The following is a 25887-nucleotide window of genomic DNA, read 5'->3' on the forward strand; positions in this document are numbered from 1 at the left end:
TCGAACGAATTCACGCTCTTCGTGATTGCTTCGTACCTCGTGAATTCTATCCTAATTCACTAATTTAACAGGAATGGATGAGATCAAGCAATCATATCATTAGGTATTAATCTATTCAAATCATTATTCGATGATATTTGTGACAATATCGTGTTCCTTGGATACGTATACGTAACCTAACCTAAAACAATGAAATTTAATTTAAATTTTGAGTAATAAGAAAAAAAAATTCACATCTTCGTGAATATAATTCACGAATAAGTAATAAGTACACAAGAATCGAAATAATTTTGTACATTCACGTTCGTTAAATTAATTTATCGTTTATTTCAATGAGAATATAAATATTAAACATCGTCGTTAAAAAAAAGAAAAATCTATAAAATATCGTTGTAACATTAACAACAATGATATCGATATTTCATTCCTGATTATTTTCCTAACGAGAGGAAATATTGACGATACGCAACAATAACAAATAATAAATTGTGAAGTGAATTCCCTTCTTGGCTGGAAAGTTAATAAAGAGCGAAATATCGGTGGATCGATAATTGAAATATTAAATATATATTATTGTTGCACGTGTTTTGAATTTAGAACTTTGTTCAAGGATGTGGTTAAATAAATTTTTAATTTTAAGTCTTTCGTTTAAATTAATCAATCTTCGTTATTGATTATAAATTATTGTCATTATTAATTAGATTTTAACTTTATTTTTCAAGACTTATTTTTCAAAATTGTAATGAAAATTTAAATTTCATTACGAGGCAATGAGTCAAAAGAAGTAAACAAGCGATACCCTTTAATATTGATAATCGTTATATTATATTTCGATAATTAAATGATCATCTCGATTTAATGAAACTATTGTAAGTTAAAATTAAATATTAAATAATTTAATTTAATGAGTTTTATAAAGAACTTGTAGAAAGATTAATTAATCATAAGTAATTCAATTACTGTTTATTAAACCATAAGAAATTTGTACATCAAATTGTAGAGTAATTTAATTTCTTTTGTAATATACTTATCCCCTTAATTAAGATATTAAAATGAAGAGCTTCATTTAATTAAAACTATTGTACAATATTAATCCATTTTGCACGTACAGGTAGTGCAAAAATTTCAATACAATAATTATAAACGAAACAATTTGGATCGTTTAATTAAAAATAAAATTCACAAATCATCTTCCATTTATCGTTAATTAAAATATTAATTAAAATATTACGTTTTTTCAAAATTATTCAAATTACAAAATTGCGACAAGTTAATTTATCAAATAATATCGAATTTACATCGAAATATATATTTATACGCAACAATAATTTCAACGACGTGATGAACGAAACTAAGGAGAGAGCAAGAAATTCAAACCTCACTCTCAATATTAATCTGGAAGAAATTTACTGGAATAATTAACGGCGATTTAACACTGCCATCTCGAATCGAAAATACGTAATTTTACAGAGCCTTCCATCCATTTCCAGTCTGGAAACGAATTACGACCAACTTTAATACCCTTAACTCGAATAATACTTTGTGCAAAGAATCGAAAAGGAGGAAAAGTTTGAGGCGACGACTTCTTCTCGCTTGAAAAAATTTCCCTCCCTTTCGAAAAAATTTCGCGGCCATTTTCTTTCTCGCGGTGTTGCCAAGTTCCACTTGACGTTCTATACCCCGAACACTTTATCACCAGAGAATGAAGTAATTTAGGCCTCGAAGGGATCGCGTGGATTTTTTTTTTTCAGAAATGTTGATAGTGCGGCGAAATAGCCTAGCCGAGTACATTCTCCCCTTTATACGTCACGAAGGGTTGCTTCAACTGTCGGATATCGCAAACAACAACGGGTGACGTCAAAATGCATCGTGGTGCGATGTAAAAGAGTACACGTGTGGGCACGAGGGAGTCGTAAGGTCTAAGATTAGCAAGTTTCGTTATATACAGAGTGATTCATAAGTGTCATAAGTTAATCTCTCAAGAGCAAAGTTATTCTTAAGTGAATATTCTTGCGTGTATAATTAATATTGCGAAAAATTTTTAAAAATTATCCTGAATAATATATATACATATAACGTAATAGAATTTAATAGAAGGTTAATGTAGTAATATAACGTAATAAAGCCGAAGTCGAAAAATTCCAATAGCGGTATTTATATCGTAGGTATCATAGGAATTTAATATTATTCCCTATAAAATTCGCTAGAAACTAGAAGATCAACTTCTCTATGTATAATTAAATTTTATGAAAAATGAGAAATAGAGCAAAATTAATCGCACGATTATTCGAGGAAATCCATCTACTTTGTATCGTCGATAAATAAAAACTAAATAAAGCTCAACTTGTTATTATATAACAAGATTCTCTTTAATCGTCTTTAACTCGAAAACCCGATGCAAGAGTTTCAATGGCATGCGTTTGGATCGTCGAATTCGATAAAAGAAAAAAAAAAGAAGAAAAGAAAAGAAAAATTGAAAAAATAAAAAATAAGAAGTGACTCGCTTTAACTTTGTACATGTAAAGGTGGTCGCGAGCCACGATCGATAGACTATCTAAAGCTGCACTCACCAGGTCTTTGCTTTATTGGATATCACTCGATCTTATCTTTCAAGGAATCGCATTCGAGTGTAATCGATTGATTGGAACAGAGGCCCGAATCGAATCGCCCTCTCCACCTTTTTTCTTTTCCCTTTACCTGAATTTTCGCAATAATCGAGATCGATCCTATTGGAAAATTTTACTCCTTTCCTCCTCTCTACTCTATGTAATTTTTTTTTTTTTGGATTAAATTTTTCAAGTAAACAAGTGTGCAATTTTAATACATATTTGACGATTGAATGTTCGGATAGATTTTTATATTAAACAAAGAAACAGTCTAGTAATAATATTTATTATTACAAAGAGATTATTACGAAACTTGTTACGAAACTTTTGGAAAATCTTGGAAAGTTTTGCGAGGGGAGGAGAAGGGAAGTGAGTGTTCTTCGGGGAATTGAATTGAAAACTTTAATGCTGGTCGAATTCGTGACTTGTGATTATGCGCGTAGTTGGGGACAGTTGGAAGTAAATTGCGAAGTTCGGCGGCTCGAATAAATTGACGAAAGTATGGGGGAAACGGGGTTAAAGGATCAATTTATTCGGCTGTTAAAAAAAAATAATAATCCTTCACTTTATCACGAACTTTATCGAGAAGTTTATCGATTGTAAGAGATAATAGTCGATCTATGAGAAGCACTTGTTGGCTGATTACTTGTCGACTAATACTACTTACTTCTTCATTGCTCCTCGCGTTTCAGAAAATTTGTTATTACTTGTTTAAACCGGGAGAAGGATGTCAATCTTTCACGATATTAATCAAATATAAATTTTCTTTCTTTTTTCTTCGACGAACAATAAATTGTCGACGAAATAGAGTGGCAACAAGGAGAAACAGATTTGTGTATATTTATTTTTTTCTCGTAAAAATTTTGCAAGATTTGTGAAAAAAAAAAGAGAGAGAAAGATAACTCGAAGAGTTCAACTTCTCTTCAACTTCATCCCCGCAAATTGAAAATTCTGAGTTACGTACCCCCATTTCTGTTGACCATTTTAACAGTCATTTAGAGGAGGATATTACTTTCTGTAAATACGTGAATTTCAATTTAACTTCGCGGCCACGTAAAATGAATAGATAATGCGGGCCGTCGTATCACGGCAATTCTCATTTATTTGCCACTATTTACTCAGATTTCACATCGTTTCCCCCGATATTTTAATCAAAGATTAACGAAACAAAAATATTAATATTGTTTAAAATCAAGCCTTATATCAATATTTATTCTTTTAATAAAATTATCACATAACCTCTAATCTCGTTCAATTTACGATTGAAAATTGAAAAGAAAAATATTTAAACTTCGTTTATTATTAAAAATTCCATTGTTTTTTTATATGGCATTAAACCGTAGAAGCAGAATTAGAATTTAGAAATTGGAATTTAGAAATTTTCGACGTGAAAATTCGTAGAGAGGAGATCTAAAACAAGAAATAGCCTAATTCCAATGATGCCAACATTGTGCCGAGAATTGTGCGTTTGGCATTAAACATCAAAGCCGTCGAAATTTCAGAGATGTACGAGTTGTTGTACACGTCACGTTGTTGTATACGTCAAACGTTGCTTGATTCGATGAAATGCAACCTCTACTTTGCTCGATTTGCCACGGATTAGTGGCACCGTGGAAACAAGCTTTATATTTAGACTTCAAAGTGGCAGGCGTCGATGAAAAATATATATATCTTGTAAACGGAAAGAATTTCCAAAAACTTCACCAAATGAAGAGGTTTGAAGATGGAAAAAAATTTTGTATCGATTAAATTGAAGGAAGGGAGAAGAAAATTTTCTAATTAATTAGTTGTACGTTAAAAAATAAAATAATGAAGTATATATGTGATTAACCAACGATCAATGATCTTGATATATTTTGTCGATATGTTTCCACCATTTTGAAGCTGATCCAATTAAACGGATCAAAGATAAATTAGTGTACATCTGTTTGCGAGGATATCTGTTTGAAATATGGCAGCATGCAGGATGTGTAATAATATTAAGTGTCGTGCGACGTACATTTTCCAATTTCCGATTTATTTGATTTATGGAAAAGCGGGACGTACTAAAAAATTAAATCAACCACGAATGCAATATCCACGATTTGGAAATTGAAATAAACGGATTGTTTAAAAATTGTTTAAAAATTTTAATTTCATCGAGAAGTTTTCTCTATTTTTATTATTGATAAAAATTATTATCGATAATATTATTTATCTTTCTAATAAATTTATCATCTCTTTTTCAGATTATCCTTGAAGGAGGGGGAACAATTTGAAGAATAAAAAGCTCTTATGGGTGTCTAAGCACACTGAACGTTACGATACTCGGTAAGAGAGTCACTCGTTGTGCAAGAAGAAATTTATTAAAAAGAAATTAAAAAAATTCTTTTACTTTTGAAAAATGTAACAAAATACAAAATAATCTTTTTATCTTAATCGATTATGATATACAAAGTATATATATATATGGAATATGATTTTAAAAAATGATTTTACTCAAACTTTTACAAAATAGGAAGTACGAAATTTCGAGTAAAAAAATATTGGAAATGAACAGATCGTTGCAATCAATTTTCGAATCGTTTCACTTTCGACAGATGCACACGCCATTTTTGCATCTGCCACCTTTACGTCGTTTAGCTAAACATCTGATAGCGCAGGCTGAATGATTAATGCTCAGCCATTTTGATTGCCATGATAAAACGTCGCACGTTACCCTTCGATGTCGTAGCAGTAGCGGTTCGTTGGAATCCATCAATTCCGTATCTGGTTCTATATTTTCCTCCTCAATTTGCCCTAAAAATTGAAATCTTGGATTTTATTCGTTCATCTAATTTATTTAACTCGATTGATCTTAATTTATCCACGTTTTATTGTTCGATTTATTATTAATTTTGACAAGAAAATTTTTGGATAATAAAATCTAGGGTCGTTAATTTTTTACTAGATTCTACTATCGATATTTAATCTACACGATGTTCTCTTTCAACGATACAAGAAAATTTATTCGATATGATAAATCATCAAAATTATATCTATTCCAATTATTCTTCGCTCGAGGAACAAATTTTAAAACGAAATCTAAAAAAATATTTTACACTCTCCAACGTTCTCAACTATTATTAAAATAAACGTGGTTCAAGAAGAAATAGTACTCACTCAAATCGTAAATCGGTTCATCGTAAACAACTTGAGAAACACTTGCGCAAGATGCGTAAACGATAGCGACGAGAATCGCGAAAAGTACAAAGAACTTCATCTTCCCTAGCACAAAGCACTGTTACTAAATTAAATTGAGAAGATGGCAATGCTCCCCTTAACTCGAGATCCCTAAGTTAAAATTTATGTTCGAATGAGTTTATATACGCGATCGAATCATAGCGGAAGGGAGGGGGAAACTGTTGAAAATTCCGTTGACTTCAATTTTCCTGTCCACTTCCGCCTTCTGCAAAAATTTCCTGCCGCGACTCATCTCGGAAATCCCGTCTACGCAATCTCGTGTGCGTGTTTCTTACGCATAGTTTTATAATTAAAATTTGATAAACTCGACGTTGGAGAAAGAAAGATACGTCGTTGTTTTATCTCGTTTCAGAAGAAGATCTAATGATTTCGATATTTTAATTGTATGTTTTTTACAAGCTCTTTTATCAATAAATATAAGTTTTGGATAAGGAAAGGGGGGATAACCTCCTTGCGTTGAGGAGGTTATCTTTAAACTTGAATCACTGAATGAACTTTATTTGGGCGCAATAGAAAGATAATTAGTAAATTAATTCTTCGTTCTGAATTTAAAATTAAAAATCACGAAACATTATAAAATTATATCCTGTTTTTTTTTACAGAAAAAAAGTGAAAATTTCAATTAACAAGAAAAATACGTTTTTCAATTTAATAAAAATATACAACGAGGCAGGATCGAGGATAAAGAATTTCATTATTCGATACGAATCGTTATCATCTCAAAATATTTGATCAAATTCAAAAGCCGGATCAGGACGGTTCGACGTTGTCCCCGATCCAAGCCTTATTAAGTTTAATCGAATGAAGTTTTAAGTATAGGTTGTCTCAAAATTTTCACTCCCTTTATAGCTAAAGAAATCATTCGGCTCGATGATCCGCGAAGAAAAGACTAGCGATAGGTGCCGTTAGATTTAATCGACAAAAATAAATCATACGTGCATAACGTCGAATCGATATCGTCTTTAATGCATGTAACTGTCAAACTTTCCAAGGTTTTAACATTCACGAATATATATATATATATTTGTTTTACACGTAATACGTCGAAATTCGAAATGAAATGGAAATGAAAAATAATGGAAGATGGGGTTGAAATTTGAAAATTATTTTTCAATTTTTGAGGGATATTCGAAAAATGAAATATTAATCCCAGAGAGAAATATCGCGAACTTTGATTTTTAATATTCTCCCGATATAATATGATATAATATGTACAGAGAGATACATTTCCAGGCGAAAAATAACGAGAGCGATTTAGAACGAAAGAGAATATCGACTCGCAACATTTATTCCGAGCACGTGATGCATGTGCATGTTTGCGCAATCTGTTTTTAACAGGCGAAAAACTCCGCAATGCACGACTGAAGCGAAAGTACTGTGGGAAAAAAAAGTGAAATGTGGAACGTTAAAAATAAAAACAATATTTTCTCCCTCGATATTTACAAAGCTCGCGTATCAATGACAGAGAATTCCGCCGTGTCATTTATTTAAAAAAAAAAGGAATCGAGCAAATGCATACGTATATATTTTTATCTTAAAATTATTGCATTTGTAGGAAAAAATGGCGATCGATATAAAAATTGTCTTCGATTCGAAATGAAGGAGGAAAATTTTCGTCCTTATTTTCAGGCGAGGGTTTGTTCAGAACAGGATGAGAAAACAATCGTACGGCTCGAATTTGAGCACCGGAAGCTGTGGCGAGCCGCAGATCATCGTGGAGGAGAGCACGTTGGGAGAAGAGGAAGCGGAATGGCGGAGGAACGAATCGCCTCCGCGATGCATGGATCCCGATTCGCCGTCCTTGAATCCTTATCTATTGTCCCCGTGGAGAGAAGCAAGGAAGCATTCTCTACCGACACCGCAATGCACTTCCGGGATAACCGCATCGCAGGTACGACTCAAATTATACCCTCGATAATGTATTCTTAACGCTCTGTGTTTTAGCCGATTATTATTATGGCGATACTATACGATTTTCGAGATATATATTTGAAAGGGGAAAAGAATCTATCTTTCCATAATTTTCTTTTACTATTTTTCAATCGTCATTGCAGTGAAAATAATAATAAGAAAGAAAATTAAAACGATTTTCACCAACAGGTGAGACGATTGAGCGAACGTGGCGGTGAATCAGGCCCGTCTGCGAGAGAAGCCGCTTTCCTGTCCACCCTCTCTCAAGCACCAGCTCCTCAGCCGGGTGGCCGAAGGCATTCGGTCGTTACCATCTCCAGAGTACCACAGACTCTATTCAGCCGTAATCGTCGCGAATCAATTGCCGCTTTCCCACTCGGAGGCGCGACCAGAATATTGCCGGCTCGTCGAGATTCGGAATCCAGAATGGGTGGGCCGCCGAGCAATGCCGGAAGCTCGCATAACCTTCAATTAGATATCATGGACGATATCGCGGAGATGAAAGCGAAGAAGGTTGAGATATATAACGAACTTAACTTTTATTAACTAGACCCGGTCATTTTCTTCAATTTTAAAAGTAAAACAAAAGATCAAAGGGAAGATACTAAAACCGATCTCGCCCGCAGGTGCTGTTGAAGATGTACAAGACGTCGACGGAACAAGTGTGCGAGATCCAGCCGCTGGAGGGTAATAGCTCGACCCAACGATACACCCAGTATCCGAAACGACGTTTCTCCGAGATGCCCGCGCCTTCCGTATCACCGACCGCCTCTATCCGAAGACGGGCCTCGGAAGTGCCGAGAGCCACGAGCGCTTCCGTTTCGGGCATCGTGTGCTCCAACACCGATCTGATATCGATCCTGAGCTCGTTGGCCTCGTCCGCGACCGAGATCAATCGATGCGGCGAGGAAGGATCGAGCACGCGCGAGGAGAGCAAGTCGAGCTGGTCTGGGAAGACGGCTGAACAGAAACGAAGTCGATTGAAAAGCTTTCGCTCCAACAGTTTCGACGTGTCCATTCTCCATGGGGCGAAAAGCAAGCTGGCCGGATCCTCGAAAGCTGCAGCTTCGACTATCATGGCTCCGTCGAATTGGTTCACAAAGAGACATCAACCGATGTCGAAGAAACAGAAGCCGGAAGATTTAATCACGGCTAGTTTGAACTTCAAGTTCGATAAATCGAAGGTCGTGAAGGCGGTCAAGGAGACATTAGGCAAAACGGCTCCTAGCATCGATATCAGGCACAAAGTCGTATGGGATGACACCAGTGGGACGAAGGTGGACGCCCAGGTCTGTTGTATTATCATCGCGCGCGGTGATTTATTAATTGGCCTTTCTTGCGCAAATATTGGTGGTAAAATTTTACGAATCACGAATTATTTTAATGATTTATTTTTAGGGTAGCAACAAATTTAGTTTTGTAAATGAATTTTGCGAATAAAAATAAAGTAAAATTTATAATAGTAAGGAATTGTAGGTTTTTGTCATGTATGTGTATATATATAGCTCTCTCAATTTTTTCAAAGCAGATATAGAAAAACGATTTTGTTTGTAGGTGTTGGGTAGCGCAATTGAAAAAATTTTGACGGCGCAAAGAGGAAATGACGCGGAAGCAACCGGATCGAACGGCAAACCCTCGGTATCTCCGAACAAACCAAGATCAAGTAAAGTGACGAGTTGGTTTTCGAATACCAAAGACCAAGAACAAACCGAATCCTGCGAACCATCTATCTGTTCTTCTTTAAAAGATCTATTCGTCAAGTAGTATGGAAATACAAACACGGGTCTCGCTCGTTTGATTAACGCTTCTTCGTTTAAGAATTTATTCAAAGATTAACACGACCTAATAGATAAATGATCATCTCATTTAATTCAAACTATGTATATTTTCTTTCCATTCCTGTACTTCTAAGAGATGTTGTCTTATCATTTTTATCAATTTTAATATTCTAATATTCATAATTCTGAATATCTATCAGTGAAAATTTCAAAAGTGGAGTATTTTCTATTGTATTTTTATTCCTTTTTTCTTTCCATACATTTACATTCATAGATTCTCAGTAACGTTATAATTATATCATAATTATTTTATATGTTTATTAATACTTAATCATCTTTGTTGTAAAAATGTTTTTAATTTTATTGAAATTTTACAGTTGGATGAATAAAACAGATTCATTGGCATTGCGGGATCCATGGTTAAAAATTAAATATAAAAATCTATAAAACATCGTAGATCTAAATATTTCAATGGATGCAACTTTCAACAAGTAAATGTGGACAAAAGTTTAATCAACTTCTATATTTAAATAAATTTTAATAAATTATAGTATTCAAAATATAATTAAGCAAAAATTCGAAGCTAAAATTTCGAAATATAATTGAAAAATATGTCGTAAATGTTATATGATATTCCATAAATAAAAAAGTATTGTTTTTTTATGAGAAGAGTCAAATATAAAACAGATTGTTATTGAACGATACGACCGTTTGAAATTAAAATATTTCGATCATATGTGTGTATAGTGTATCCCGTATAAAAGATCATTCAATCATAATACAATTTTTTATTTATAAATATGATTTCAAACAATTAAAAAATTATGTTTATAAAAAAAAAGACAAATTATTTTTTAATTTGATTTTTTTAATATCTTTAAAAATATCTTTATAAATTAATTCATAAATAATTAGATATTAATCTTAATCATTTTATTTTCAAATTTTTAATTTTTTAAAAATCATCTTTTAATAAGTTAAAATAATATACTTTACTTTTTAATTGAAAGATGATATATATTTTTATCAATAAAAATTTTTTAAATTCTACAATTTTAAATCAATTTTAAAAACAAGATCTGTCTTTAGACATCTTTTCCAGTAGTAAAATTTAAATAATATATTAAAAACGGCAGTAATATTTCTTACATATCCACAGATGGATATTGAAGCACAAAAAAATCAATAAATATAATGGGTAAAGAATGATTAAAAAATTCTCATTCTTAAATTCAATACTTAATGGTATTCTTCTTTCATAAAACAAGATCTTAAAAAAGTGTTGTTGAAGGAAAATGTAATGCGTGTATGCCTTTGCGGGTCGAAGGCTCAATAAATAATTGTAATATATTATATAAATGCGCATACATATAAATATGTATAATTGTGTGTATAAAAATTTACACATACATACTTTTAATAATGACTTAATTTATATTGTAAAATCGTAGCTAGATCTGTAGATCGTCAAAATGTGAGTGATATTTATGTTACATCATGGACATACTATCGTTATACTTTAAAAATATAATCAAGGAAACAAACAATGAGCAGATAATTATGGCAATTTTATTAATATACAAATGTTAAAAAAATGAAAATGGATTTTACTGAATAATATGTAAATGTTTCATTAAATATGACTGTTACGTACATGTGTGGCTACCTGTACGAAATAACGTTGATATAATACTCATATTGTATTTATGGTTTCAGCTTTCACAGAATTAATAAAATCTACAAAAGTTTAACCTATTTTCCTCTTTTCTTTTTAAAAAAAATTTGATCAATAACTATTTAAAAATATAATTATATATTTTTTATTATTATCAATTAATAAATATTTAATTAAAAATAAAATATTTATTTAAAAATAAAATTCAAAATATTAACGGTTATTTTTAATGATTTGTTATATAATGTATATCAATTTTTCTGTTTTCATTAATTAAGGCATTTCTTTAATCCATATTTTTATTTTAATTAATATTAATATCATTTTATTTAGTTTATATTAATGTTAAAATTGAATGAAATTAACATTATATATTAGATTGTTAATACAAAATACGTAGAAATTGTGAATAATAAAAGGCATATCAAAAATGCCATATCAATGAATAAAATAAGCAATAAAAATATTTTGTCATTTATCATCTCAGATTATATTTATGATTATACTTATCAACCATATATATATTTTGTAATATTTATAATTTAACGTGCAAAAATTCATATTAAAATTTATTTATATATTTTTCCTCTTTTAAACTTCAATTTATATAGCATAAATTTATTATATTAAATCTCTAATAATGTAATAATTTTTAAATAAGTGTAAGTTTAAAAATAAACAAAGATTATAATTATATAAAATATATTTATGAAATGAACCTTTCCTTTTAATAAAATAACTTAATAAAATATGGTTCCATTGAAAGGAATTCATACTTTATTCATGATAATAAATATACAACAATTAGTTCTGAAAACAATTTTATTTTATAGAAATCCCAATTACTGTGACCGTTGAAACTACATCTTTCAACATTTGTGTTACATCAAAATAAGATGGAATTACCTAAAGGCATTATCTGATATTACAGTTTACACTAATCAAATCTCTATTATCTTGTGTGCTTAGAAAAGGAATGGTGTATACATATAAAAACGAATAATGCCCTAGATAACATGAGCATTATTTTGATGGGTCTAAGTATAAAAGCACAATAGAAAAGTTAAAATATTCCGTAACGTCACAGATAAATGCATTGTACAGCAATCATGTAACACTAATTATGGATCTTGCTTATGAATTTTATCCTGATTAGATACTAAAATATGAATACACATAGAATTATTTTATGAAATGCACGATTCATCTATACACATTTAGTGTGCTATATAATTTAATATCATTAAAGGAGAAATATTCCATGGAAGAATGTTGGATCTAAATTTTGTTCATTTGTTTTATATTACTTTGATTAGAAGAAGAAATATGTTGCTTATTGCAGGTAATGATGAATGAGAAATTGAACGATTTTTTACAATAAAAAAACAAACCAAAAATTCATGTTAATAAATTCTATTTCATTACGTATTCCAACTTCAATTATTTATGATGAAAGATTGTACAATGCAGCTGATTTGTTAATTCTAATTTAAAAATTATACAGTATTTTCTTTTATATGAAACTCAATCCATAATATTAAAGAAAAATGGCGGCGATGATTAGAATGAATGAATCATACAATAAAGATAGCAACAGTTGTATGCAACAGCTAAATAAAAATGCAGTCATTAGAGTATCTAATTGAACAATCTACATTTCTCCACAGTCAGTTATTACAATCTTTTTGGAAGTTTTTCCACTTTGAGATCCCATAGCCTCCAACTAAAACAAAAAAAAAACAATATTAAATTATATTTTAAAAAAAAGATAATACTAAATTATTTAATCATTTATAAATTAAAATATTTTATATTTTAAAGTATTCTTAAAATAGAAGTAATAAAAATTTAATTTATATTTTATAAACTATTATCATATATTATCAATTATCGTATGATAAAATATTTTTTAAATATCTGTATATTTGTATGAAATAAGGCAAAAGATTAAGAATATAATTATTTGTATAACATACTTTTCTAACAACATCCATTCCTTCAACAACTTTTCCAAATACAACATGTTTGCCATCAAGCCAACTTGTTTTGGCACTGGTAATGAAGAACTGACTACCATTAGTATTTGGACCAGCATTAGCCATGGAAAGAATACCAGGTTCGGTATGTTTCAATGTGAAATTCTCATCATCAAATCTCACACCATAAATAGATTTGCCACCAGTGCCATTATGGTTGGTAAAATCACCTCCTTGGCACATGAAATTTGGGATCACTCTATGGAAGCTGCTTCCTTTATAACCAAAACCCTTCTCACCAGTACAAAGGGCTCGGAAATTTTCTGCAGTTTTTGGAACAACATCACTCCTTAACTGAAAATTTAATCAATTTCTTTTTTAAAAAACATTATATCAAACAAAATATTTGATTATTTTTATTATTTCTATATTATACATTGAATTAAATTATTATTTATAAATAAATATATAATTATTTATATAATAGAAATTAAATTAATATAATCTAAAAATCAATGTTTTAAATATTATACTGATATATAATTGATATATATATATATATACAACTACATAGTTGATTTACTCATTGAAGTGGAAAATTTTACTATTAATATAACAACACAATGTATATAAAAAAATTATATAGTAAAAATTAACATTCATATCTAAATACAAATGAAATTATATTATTACCACTTCCATTATAGCTATGACGTGTTCATAACTTATTCATATTTTTTTTTTTCTATGTTAAATTAATATGTGTAAAAAATTATAATTACAATATTTTAAGCTTATATAGCATTTAAAATTATTAAAAAAATTCATTTAGACATATTCTATAATTACGCGCTAAAGCTTCACCTGTACAGAATACGTAATCAAACGTGTCAGCGGCAATCGTGAATGGAAAATTTTACGATTCAGTAGAAATCAAAAAAAATTAGTAATACTTATATACTATACCTTATATGTATCATGCTTCACAATATCGAATGAAAAAAAATTTAATCTTATTTTCTTAAAATAATTATTTCAAATAACAAAATATGCATAATAACAATTTTGAGGAAAATTCTAATCGAAAATCGTCTCACATAACCGGCTTTCAAGAAAATCCAAGATGGCCAATCATGCCGGGATTCCAACGATAACATGTTTTAGAAATAAAAACTACATTAATTGAAAATAATTTTCACTTACCTCCATTACGATACGACCCACAGGCTTAGTATCCGCGGTCATATCGAAGAAAACTCGCGGCAAACCCATTTCTTCTGCAATAACGGCAAAACTTCGTACGAGCAATGCGAAAGACGATCGTCTCGGCCGGGCGGTGGCTCCCAAATGGCTCAAATGGCTGAAGGTCGAATCAATTGACAGCCGGCAGATCGATCTCAACGCCATGTTCAAAGCTTACTTCTTTAAAAATCAAGTTTAGACAGCTTAATCTCTTCTTTCTACTAAATAATATTGTTTGTATTGTTTTTCAAAGATAATCGTTTACTGTTTTATAGAATTATTATGTAATAAAACGGCGATTTCAATTTAATATCGATAATTATTGAACGACAAGCGTGGTTTTCTTGCTTGACCAATCCCGTATAACATTTCCTACAGCAATGTGAAATAACCAATAGCATGTTTTGTTTTTGATCACGTAACAGAAAGAATAATAGTATATTCTGTTAAAATTTATAGAGTTAAAAAAAAAATTGAAATAAAATTTTAATTTAGAAATCTACAGTGTTAGTTATATATATTATTTTTATAAATATAATTTTATTAAAATTAAATATTTTATAATAAATTTTTTTAATTTTTGAAATTCATACGATTTTGAATTACGTTTTTATGATTGCGCCTTAAAGTTTCTTCATGTATGACTTACAATATATTTTTTATTTTCATTCATTAAAGATTTTTTTTTTTCATTATTAATGAAAAAAATATATATATATATAATATATAATAATAAAAATATATTTTTATATTTCATAAACTATTAAAAATATCAATATAAATTATAATATAAATTATATGATATTATTTATTATATCATATAATTATATGATATAATTTTATCCATAAAATTAATATATATTCAATTCAATATTGAAAATATTGCTATATACTTACTTATATAAGTTTAATATTAAATAATTATCTAATTAATCTATTACATACATACTATTACATACATTCATATTCTTATTAAGTTCTTTCACTTAAGAATATTATTTTTATAGCCTATTCGAAGAAATCTTGTTTTAACTTATAATGAAAAGAGAACATGCAATTATACTAATATAACTCATTTGACATAACCAAAGGATGTTATGTCATGCTTTGCCTTGGATCTTGATAATCTTGATTGTGGACCAATCATGATTCTGTTCAATTTTATTGTGGCATCTACGCCGGATATGACGTTTTGATTCATTGTTATCATAATAAAGTAAAAATGAATTTATTTGAATTATTATAATACATTTATTATAATTGTATTATATAAATAATCAATTACAAATATTATCTTATATTTAAAATTATTTTTTAAAAATGAGCTAATTTAAATGCATTAAAATATTAGATATCAATGATTGACAATAAAACAAGATATATGCGTTTTCATTCAGTTTCAATCTGATGAAAATGTTTCCTATGTGTCTAAACATACAATAAAATCAAATTAAAATTTTTCTTAATTTTTGTTATAATTATTTAGGAAATATTATTTGTCATTAAATAATAAATTAGAAAAATTAATATCAAACAAAATAATACTTTTATAGAAAATTTCATAAAGAATATGTATTTAAAAAATTTAAAATTTAATTTACTTCCTGAAATAGAATAATATTTGATTTCAGTAGTAGTAGCTAAAAAGATGGCGCCCGAATGAAGGACGCTCAATTAAGAATATAGTGAAGATCTTGTTAAATTTATATTATTAATAATATTACATATTTCTTAAGAAATGAGTAATCTTTCACCATTTGGAGGTGGCAAAAATCCACCATGGGTTCGTAATGCAGGTATACTGATTTTATTAGTAATGTAAGATATCTTATTATATCGTCCCGTATAAGTCAACAATGTTGCCAAGTTTCTGTTACAATTTATACAAGTCAATAAATATATTTATAAAATATATTTTATAAATATTTTATTTAATATTATTGAAACATCAAAAATTGATTTAAAATATTTATTTTTGAATAATAAATTAAACGTAATTAAATTATAATATAGCTTATACGAATAAAATGTTAGCATTATATCTTCAATTTGTAATAATTTTAATTTTGAAATAAATTAATTTTTTTTTTATTTATAAGCAAATCTTATTTATATCTTATATATTATATACTTATACAAGTTTCATACAAATTTTTATTAGAAAAGAAATTGTATTTTTTTAATATAAATATAAATAATATACTTACGTTTTATCTTCTTAATGTTTTTATAATTATTTAATATTTTAGAAATAGAAGCTTTTTATACATAATAGTTATATATAATAAATTGTATAGAGAAATTTAAATTAAGAAAATTAAGTTTATAAGATATATTTATTGAATAAATTTATTAATAACAAGTTTATTAATATCATAAATTATATAATGCATTTTTATTGTGATTTATGTAATGTTTATTTATATAAGCAATTAAAAATAATTTATTTATTATTTATTTATATTTATAAATTATATAAATTTAATATACTTTTTATTTATAGGACAAGGAATTCAAAATATTCAACAACAAATGTTAGGTCAAGCAATGGGTAGTATAGGTGGCCAACCCATGGTTCAATATCAACAACAAACGCAACAAGTTTATCAACAAAGTTTGGGATTACAGCAAGTTAGTACAGATTATGGATTATATTAAAGGATATTAAAATATAAAAATAATATAAAAATATAATATATGATATTTTATTTTTAATTAAATTTTTATTATATTTTATATATTATATACTTTATATATATATTCTTTCTAATGGATGTTAAAAATAATTTATTAAAATATGCATTTTTAATTTCTTTATTATATTTAACATCATTATATTATTTATTAATATTTATTAATTTATATTTATTTTATAAAATAGCCCAATATAACAATGGCTTCAATGGCAACACTTGGATCTAACTTACCATCAGGTATAGCTGGTCAATTATATCCACAAGTTGCTACTGTTTCTTATCCACCACCAAGAGCATTAAATACAAATGCATTTCAACCTTCTGTTGCTGGTGTACCACAACAAGTACAACAAAATGTACCTTCATCTTCTACAAAACAAAGAGTTTTTACTGGCACAGTTACACAAGTATATGACAATTTTGGTTTTGTAGATGAAGATGTATTCTTTCAAACAAAGTAATATTATAAAATAATAAAAATATTTTTATTATTTTTTTAATTTGAAATCTACAGTATGTAACATTAAAACATTCTTTCAGTGCATGTGTTAAAGGATCTAATCCTGTTGTGGGTGACCGAGTATTAGTAGAAGCATCATATAATCCATCCATGCCATTTAAATGGAGTGCTACTAGAATACAAGTACTTCCTATGGGAAATAATAATAATAATACTAATACACAACAAAATAATCAAAATACTCGCCAACAACAACAACAATCTCAACCACAACAAAACCGAACCTCAGGAACATATAATGCTGTGCCCCCTCCTGCTGAAAATGCTAATAATAGGTAATTAATGCTAGATATTATTTTATTAATTATAAGTAATAATTTATTATATTATGCAAACATTTTTTTTAATATAATATATATAATGTAATAATATATTTTATTCAAAAAATATATAATTTTTGGTAGATTCACAACTAGTGCAACAAGTGCTAATACAGCTAGTAACCGAAATAAAGTTGGTAGAGTAAGAGAAAGATCTCCACGAGAACGAAAAAATGAAGAAGAAGAAATTGAAAGAAAAAGACGTCGTGAAGAAAGAATTAGGGAACGCGAGAAAAAAGAGGAACGTAGTCCATCAAGAACTAGAAGAAGTAAATCTCCAAGACCAAGACGACGTACTAGAGTTGTACCTCGTTACATGGTACAAATACCAAAAATAGCACTTGATTTGTAAGTGTATTTTTTATATAATTTAATTAAAAATTATTTTCATGTAATATCTTTTTTATAATATATTTAAAACCGTAGGATTTAACTACTTATTATTTTAGACCTGAAGCAGATGTACTTGAAATAAGAAGACGCTATCAAAATATGTATATTCCTAGTGATTTTTTTTCTACTAATTTTCGATGGGTTGATGCCTTTCCTCCACATATGCCATTTGCTCTTAATAAGCCATGCTCTTTTCATGTCATGCACAAAGATGTTGATCCTTGTTCTGAAAATACAGCAGTATTAGAACCTTCAGATGCTGATTATCTTTTTTCTGCAAAGGTTTGTTAATTTAACATGGATATTATTGAGGCATTTAATTTTTATATTATTGCAGATTCAATGGTAGTTAATATTAATTAATAAATAATTTATTATATTTATATTAAATTTACATTTAATTTTAAATCATAAATATTATTTTTATCAGGTTATGCTGATATCTATGCCTGCCATGGAAGAAATTTATAAACGATGTTGTGGTGTATCTGAAGATAGAGATCCAGATCGCGATTATGTACATCCTACACGTTTAATAAATTTCTTAGTAGGCTTACGCGGTAAAAATGAAACAATGGCTATTGGTGGACCATGGAGTCCTTCTTTGGATGGTCCTAATCCTGAAAAAGATCCATCAGTATTGATTAGAACGGCAGTGAGGACTTGTAAGGCGCTCACGGGAATAGATCTATCCAGTTGTACTCAGTGGTACGATTTTATATACATTGATATTTTTTTCTATTTTGATTGTTATCTTAATTATAATTTAAAGCACTTCATCGAAAGAGCAACGTGATGCTATCTAGTTTTTCTGCCCATTATTGTTTCATTATTCGCCGATACATTATCAAGTTACTTCAGTAAAAATTAATATAAAAATTAAAAATTCTCATCGGTTGAAAAGTTTGGACTCGTCAACTCCGTCCAGCATTTCATATTGTATAAATGTATAATATACTGATGATATATAACTAAATTATGTTAAAAATATGAAATAGAATGTTATAGTATTAAGAAAGATCCGGCAGGTATACCATCTGTGAGAGAAAGTAACTTCTAATGTGAGTTCTGAATTGATAACTAAGGTTGTAGCTCAATCTCTACAGAGGAGGTATGTATTTGTTCTATACACGACCGACCGATGGAGATTGCTGCATTGGATCCTGTATCGAGCACCCAGATGATATTCAAGCAGTCGTGGCAGACAGATCATCACTATTGTTCTATGATCGTTGTAATCCACTCAGTTGTGCTTTATCAAATGGTCTACATTGTGCGCTGTGTGTGGCTTTGTATGCAGTGCGTGGGCTTTACGAACAAGCGAACGAACACTTAGCATATAAGGCAAAGCTAAGCGGCATTAACCTGAGTTGACGTTTGGGTATTGTTTTTCCTTGCGGCACAGGTACCGCTTCCTGGAACTCTACTACAGACGTGCAGAAACGACCCACAAGTCGGGGCGAGTGGTGCCCTCTCGCGTTGAAACCGTCATACTATTTCTCCCAGATGTTTGGAGCTGTGTACCCATCAAATTGGAATGGGATGGTCTGCAACTCAGCTATAAGAAACAACTGGAGCGAAAATTGCTGCGTGCTGCCTCTAGTCCCGACGATTTGGATGCTGCCAATGACACTGATGAGGCTGCCGTCGCTGATCAAAAGGCACTGCCAACATCATCCCATATTACTTTTACCTTTTTATTACATTATATAATCGTGCAACTGTTTTCCCATTACTAAACTGAATTTTCAATATAGGCTGTACTTGCTCATTGATCCTATAGTTGTTCGTTTTTTGAATATTTAAATGTTTATTGCTAATTTAGATCATTTAAATTATTTTTTTTATTGAATGCTATTATATTATTCGAGTAGTTAATCAATATTTGAATATTCATTATTTCAATATATAATTAATAGGAAATAGTAATAATATGTGGCTCAATAACATATGAATAATGTTGTAATATTAGTCAAATGATACAATAGTAAATAATTTAATTATTTTTATATGGTATATAACATGTATATGATATATAACATATATAATATTTTAAAATTGCATAGAATTATTCGTTATTTGTGTAAAATAATCATACTTAATTATAAATTCTAAAATATTTTGGTTATTGAAAAATTTCTGAATCAAGATAATATATCAAAGAAGATCAATGAGTAATGTATTGCAAATATTCCTTTAGCCACTGGCAGTCACATTGCATTAACAAGAGAAGCAAGCAAGCCTAGCTCGGAGAAGAGCACAGCTGAGCCATTCCCTTTCCTGAAACCTTCACCATCATTGATAAATCATTCAAAAATTTCATTTGATAATCATTATATACAACATTATTGATATTATCCATAACCTATCAATCACACAGACACCAGAGCCAGGACACTATGAGAATCTAGCAGTTACTTGAGTCATACTTGAAGGTCATCGTGAATGAAGAACAGTGTATATCATTACAATGTGAGAGAATGATAAAATAGAGAGTGATGAAAGAATGAAGAGGGAGTGGTTTCGTTTCGTTATATAGGGGCTGCTTCTGTTTTGTAGTTTTTTATTCTAATCTTTATTTTCATAACATAATGCTTAATTTTTCTTTTCAGGATGATCCAGTGCCAGAGAAAAAGGATCCCACTCATTATTCTGAATTGGATCCAAAGTCTATGAATGTTAGTCTCAATATTTTTTACAGATTAATGTTTTTGGTTGTTTTGCATATATATCCATATAACATTAATCTTATTTTAATCTTATTTTACTAGGTGACTGAACTAAGACAAGAATTAGCAGCTCGTAATTTAAATTGCAAAGGTTTAAAATCACAATTACTTGCAAGACTTATGAAAGCAATAACATCAGAACAAGCTAAAGAAGAAGGAAGACAAGATGACATAGAAGAAAATGATAAAGATATTTCACCTCCACCAAAAGAAGAAGAAGATAAAAAATTTAAAGATATTAAAGATGTAAGATTTCTTGGATATATTTTTTTGTGCGTGCGTGCATATGTGTGAGTGTAATTTTTTTATTTTGCAAAACTTAAATTATTAAATTATTAAAATAAAATATAAGCGATATGATGAATATCAAATGTAAAAATTATTTAAAAATTTAAAAATTTATATTGATATGTGCACAGCATGATGAAGATAGAAGAAAACTTTGTGAACGTGAACGCGCTGCTCTTGAAAAGCGATATACTTTACCTGAATCATCTCATATCATTGTTCATCCTTCCAGAATGGCTAAAAGTGGAAAATTTGATTGTACTGTAATGTCTTTGAGTGTCCTTTTAGATTATAGACCAGAAGATACAAAGGTACTTTTCTTGTCATATATCAAATTTAAATCATATGCAATTAATCTGTATTTTATTTTTTTTTATAGGAACATTCCTTTGAGGTATCGTTATTTGCAGAACTTTTTAATGAAATGTTAATGCGAGATTTTGGTTTTCGAATTTATCGATCATTATGTAGTCTTCCTGAAAAACCGAAAGAAAAAGATGAAGATAAAAAAAAGGATAAAAAAGATGACAAAAGAGATGAAAAAAAAGATGATAAAAGAAAAGATGATGACAAAAGATGTAAAAAAGACGAGAGAAAAGATGATAAAAGAAGAGAAGGAAGTAAAGATAAAAAAGATGAAAAAGATATAAAAAGCAAAGTAGATGATAGAGATCGAGAGAAAGAAAAAAATGATGATGACGATGATGATGAAGAAGATGAATCTGATGTAATTACACGTCTTTTTACACATATTTTATTGTATATATACATCTAAGTTTTTTAACTTATTTTTATTTTTTAACTAACTTTAAAATTTATTACAATAATTATTTTTTATAGGATGATGATTCAATTAAAGACGGTAGAAGAGATAGAGAAAAAGATGGAAGAAAAAGGAAAATAAAATTGTATACACATGATCCTTACCTCTTATTATCTTTCGTTTATTTCGATCAAACTCATTGTGGCTATATATTTGATAAAGATATAGAAGAACTTATTTATACTTTAGGATTGAAATTATCAAGAGCACAAGTTCGTAAATTAGTACAAAAGGTTGTAACAAGAGATTCTTTGCATTATCGTAAATTAACGGATAGATCGAAGGAAGATGATTTGAAGGACGAAAAAAAAGACGAGAAGGAAATTGATAAAACTGATTCTACTAAAGTAGAAAATGAAGAAGAAATATTACGTTCATTAGCACTTGGTAGATTATAAATATCTAATAAGTATCATATTTTAATTTACAATTTTTATTAACATTTCATTATTTTTTATTTCAGGAAATAAAAAATTATTACCTGTGTTCGTTGGAAGTGGACCACCATCAAAAAGAGTTCATAGAGAAGATGCAATTATAGAACAATCTGATGAATCAATTGTATCAGAAGGATTTGTTATATATAAAGGTTCTTTATTAGATGTAGAGAAACTTGTTAGCCAATTAAAAAGGTCAGAAAAAGCTCGATTGGATACGGAAGAGCGTCTAATGGAATTACAACATGAATTATGTATAGTAAATGAAAAATCAACAAAACAAACAAATAACATCAAAGCTCTTTCCGAAGATTTAAAAGTATACAAAGATAAATTAAGAAACACAGATGAAAAACTCAAAAAAGTATCGGTAAGTTTGATGTTTTTTTTAATTAATTTTTTTTTTTTTTTTTTTTTTTAATCAAAAAATATACTTAAATTATGTTTTTTTTCTGCGTAGTCTGAATGCCATACATACCTTACAGCAGTAAAAAATATGTATCATATAGCAGCAAAAATGATGCAGTCTGATACAAAAAAAGTAGAAGTTGTAGAAATACAAGATGAAAAAGTTAGTGAAGTTAATGGATCAGAAATCGAAACAAAATTTAAAATGGATAGTAGGTGGGGTGATAACAAAGTTCCAATAAAAAAAGAATTCACAGAAACGGATAAAGATAAAAAATGTGACAATAAAGTCTCAATTAAAAAAGAAATAATAGAAACTGATAAAGAAAAGAAATAAAAAAAAATATTCTTTATTTCTTGTAAAAGATGTGAACGCACTTTTATTAAATTATATAAATAAAAAGGAAATTAAAAATGTGCTTAGTGATAAAACAGCAACAGGGAAGTGAATGGGATAAATTTTCCCATATGAAAGTAAAAATGACTTTAAAGACTCGGTTTTATAACTTTTTTCACTCAGTGACAATATATAGTAAACCTGTTTCTGTGCATATTACGTTAGAAATAAGGAAGATCACGCGTTCAAATAGCATAAATAAGTGATTGAATACAGATATTAGAACAAATTCTTACACTGCAATTTTTAATATAAATTTGTCAAATTTAATGCAGATAGACAAAATTCTTAAGGAACTTTGATTTGCCATAAAGTGCCAGATACTGATAAACAGCTATATGTCGTGATTTCAAAATAAGTTCATATAAATGATAATTATTATCATATAATCATTAATATATCTTTAAATTTTTGTCATATTTTTGGATAAATTTAAACAAGTGTTGATTAAATTTAGAAATCTTTTTTTTTTTCTTTCATTTTTTTCATAATGGACTGTGATTTATTCAGGATACTTCATTATAATACAATCATTTTTTTTTTTTTTTTTATGAATACGTTTAAGATAATGTTAGCATTGTTGCTTTCATGGATTATAATGTCGAGCTTATCGTTATATAATCCTATATAAATATTATTTTTCACTTTTCTTTTTAAAGCAACAATTAATTAACATTTTTAACACTAGCAATGTATTTGTATTATGTTGTAAGTGTATTTATTGCTTTGTACACAGAAGACAGTATGAAAAAATAAAACTTTTACGCAATATGTATAACACCAATTGTAAAGTACACAGTAATGATTAATTTATGGGATATCGTTAGCATTATTTTTCTCAAAATGACGCGTACAAAATGAAATTTTTTCTATTCTATATTTTCTATAATTGCTGTAAATATTTTCATGGAAACGGTACCTAAGAATAATTTGAACACCAAAGTATCTATAGACAATTTAGTATCAAATGAATATATTGTTATACATATACATATATATAAAGTACAATAATTTATTTAAAAAAGATTTATAAAAAATAGGATTACAATTTTTTTTATATACATCTACAATTTTTGTTATTATTATTTCTTTTAATATAATTTTTATCAAAATTCATATACAAATTTCTAAATTAATTATAATTCAATATGGTAGAAAGATGAGTGCTCATGATGTCCCTCATTTTTAACATATATTGCTCATACACGGATATGACTTGAATATGTATAGAAAAAAATAAAAATACATAGAAATGTGATTTTTGAACACTAGTTATCTTGTGTTCCATTAAGAAACACAATGCCAAGGACACTATTTTGTATAAAAAATCTATTATAGAAAAATCTTTTTGTAGTTTAATATTAGAAAATTGCATTCATGTCAAAAGATCTTTAATATGTTAAGAATAAATTTATAGGTATGGAATGATACATGAGCTATATGTGAAACAAAAATTATAAACATTGTAATATTATATCCTTGGCAAGAGATACTTTTAAATATGAGGAGGTTCACGAACAAAATAAATTTTAAACACTCTATATGATTTTTGTTTATACCTTTGTCTATTTATTATAAATGAATCTTTATTTATAATTCTATTTTAATTTAATCAATTAAAATAGTCAACTAACAAAAAAAATAATATTTTTTCACATTTTTAATAAGATGTTTTTTAATATCTATATTATTATCTATGAATAAACATTTGTTTCAATTTTTTTATCATTATATTCTTGTTTTGATTTTCTCTTATTATTTATTTTCATTGACTTTTTTTATAATTACTTATTAAAGATTAAAAAAAAATTGCATCTGTACTTTTATTTTTTATATGTTTAATAAATAAATAGAAAAAATATATATTTTTTTATATTTCTTCTTGTATCCAATAAATTTATAAAATAACTTTCGCCGATAAGTTAGGCAATGATTGAAAAATTTGATCAGCGCCATCTCACGTTTGGATCTCTGAAGTTTCGATTTGTTATTAGCATAGCAGAATATGCAAGAAGGTATTCGAAGTCATAGACAAGGAAAGCAATATTATGCAAAAAAGATAGAGATCATTTTCCACCATTTTAAAAATGCTATATAAAAAAATTCATTAATTACTGATTTATTATTCAAAATTTCGTCACTTTTAAGCTCACATTTGGAAGTTAGAATCTCAAACAAGTTTCTCCTATCAATTTTAATATGAAATTCTTTTCAATTAATTATTTATTAATAAATAATGTATTATGAAGAATTAACATTATTGATATGCAATTTTTCAATAATATGAAATTTATTTTTAAATATAATTGTATGTATTTAAAACGTTGTTTCCTCCACTATTTTTACTTATAAATTTTATTTATAACTTTGTTATTATTTAAATGAATAAAATAATTATTTATTAATCGATTATATGATAAAAATTTGCAACTAAGCATTCTTCATAATAATTGTTAATAAAGAATT

The 25887-nt window shown here is 28.2% G+C and overlaps 4 protein-coding genes across 10 annotated transcripts in view; 2 read left to right on the forward strand and 2 right to left on the reverse strand.

Moving 5' to 3' along the window:
• Window positions 1-12915, forward strand: part of LOC108000414 (uncharacterized) — a 39867-nt gene extending 26952 nt beyond the window's left edge. For 2 of the 4 annotated variants that reach the window (XM_062086676.1, XM_017060721.3), the window contains 5 exons: window positions 4835-4916; window positions 7458-7719; window positions 7929-8252; window positions 8366-9028; window positions 9294-12915. In XM_062086676.1, coding sequence (XP_061942660.1) covers window positions 7480-7719; window positions 7929-8252; window positions 8366-9028; window positions 9294-9503 — 1437 coding nt within the window. In that variant the 5' untranslated portion in view covers window positions 4835-4916; window positions 7458-7479 and the 3' untranslated portion in view covers window positions 9504-12915. Of the gene's footprint in view, window positions 1-4834; window positions 4917-7457; window positions 7720-7928; window positions 8253-8365; window positions 9029-9137; window positions 9227-9293 lie in introns of all 4 variants that reach the window. The other 2 variants (XM_062086677.1, XM_062086678.1) reach the window with 2 other exon arrangements.
• Window positions 4933-6009, reverse strand: LOC108000415 (defensin-2). Its single transcript, XM_017060723.3, has 2 exons — window positions 5748-6009; window positions 4933-5384 (listed from the first exon to the last, which is right to left on the reverse strand). The coding sequence occupies exons 1-2, from the start codon at window positions 5845-5847 to the stop codon at window positions 5173-5175; spliced, it is 312 nt and encodes a 103-aa protein (XP_016916212.1). The 5' UTR covers window positions 5848-6009; the 3' UTR covers window positions 4933-5172.
• Window positions 11997-15944, reverse strand: LOC108000404 (peptidyl-prolyl cis-trans isomerase). 4 transcript variants are annotated; one of them, XM_062086682.1, is made up of 4 exons: window positions 15370-15944; window positions 14372-14590; window positions 13169-13522; window positions 11997-12915 (listed from the first exon to the last, which is right to left on the reverse strand). In XM_062086682.1, exons 2-4 carry the CDS (start codon window positions 14573-14575, stop codon window positions 12844-12846), a joined length of 630 nt encoding a protein of 209 aa, XP_061942666.1. In that variant the 5' UTR covers window positions 14576-14590; window positions 15370-15944; the 3' UTR covers window positions 11997-12843. The 4 variants fall into 4 exon arrangements, with proteins under 4 accessions (XP_061942666.1, XP_061942667.1, XP_016916196.1 ...); XM_062086683.1 differs by having other exon boundaries at window positions 15360-15944; XM_017060707.3 differs by having other exon boundaries at window positions 15308-15944.
• Window positions 15945-16032: 88 nt separating this feature from the next.
• LOC108000402 (cell division cycle and apoptosis regulator protein 1) lies at window positions 16033-24962 on the forward strand. The gene is made up of 15 exons (XM_062086659.1): window positions 16033-16206; window positions 16914-17041; window positions 17292-17563; window positions 17647-17901; window positions 18031-18294; window positions 18396-18621; window positions 18770-19047; window positions 19745-20000; window positions 20952-21017; window positions 21111-21314; window positions 21488-21667; window positions 21736-22083; window positions 22197-22566; window positions 22643-22986; window positions 23077-24962. Exons 1-15 carry the CDS (start codon window positions 16149-16151, stop codon window positions 23359-23361), a joined length of 3534 nt encoding a protein of 1177 aa, XP_061942643.1. The 5' UTR covers window positions 16033-16148; the 3' UTR covers window positions 23362-24962.
• Window positions 24963-25887: the final 925 nt, after the last annotated feature.

Source organism: Apis cerana, linkage group LG16, assembly GCF_029169275.1.
Source record: "Apis cerana isolate GH-2021 linkage group LG16, AcerK_1.0, whole genome shotgun sequence".
Lineage (NCBI taxonomy): Eukaryota > Metazoa > Arthropoda > Insecta > Hymenoptera > Apidae > Apis > Apis cerana.

Coding starts and splice junctions, on each gene's coding strand:
- LOC108000415 (XM_017060723.3), bottom strand. CDS start 5,847: ATGAAGTTCTTTGTACTTTTCGCGATTCTCGTCGCTATCGTTTACGCA. Junction 5,385..5,747: donor TGAACCGATTTACGATTTGA/GTGAGTACTATT, acceptor TTCAATTTTTAG/GGCAAATTGAGGAGGAAAAT.
- LOC108000404 (XM_062086681.1), bottom strand. CDS start 14,575: ATGGCGTTGAGATCGATCTGCCGGCTGTCAATTGATTCGACCTTCAGC. Junction 13,523..14,371: donor TGGGTCGTATCGTAATGGAG/GTAAGTGAAAAT, acceptor TTAAATTTTCAG/TTAAGGAGTGATGTTGTTCC.
- LOC108000402 (XM_062086659.1), top strand. CDS start 16,149: ATGAGTAATCTTTCACCATTTGGAGGTGGCAAAAATCCACCATGGGTT. Junction 17,902..18,030: donor GCTGAAAATGCTAATAATAG/GTAATTAATGCT, acceptor AATTTTTGGTAG/ATTCACAACTAGTGCAACAA. Junction 19,048..19,744: donor CTATCCAGTTGTACTCAGTG/GTACGATTTTAT, acceptor CTTGCGGCACAG/GTACCGCTTCCTGGAACTCT.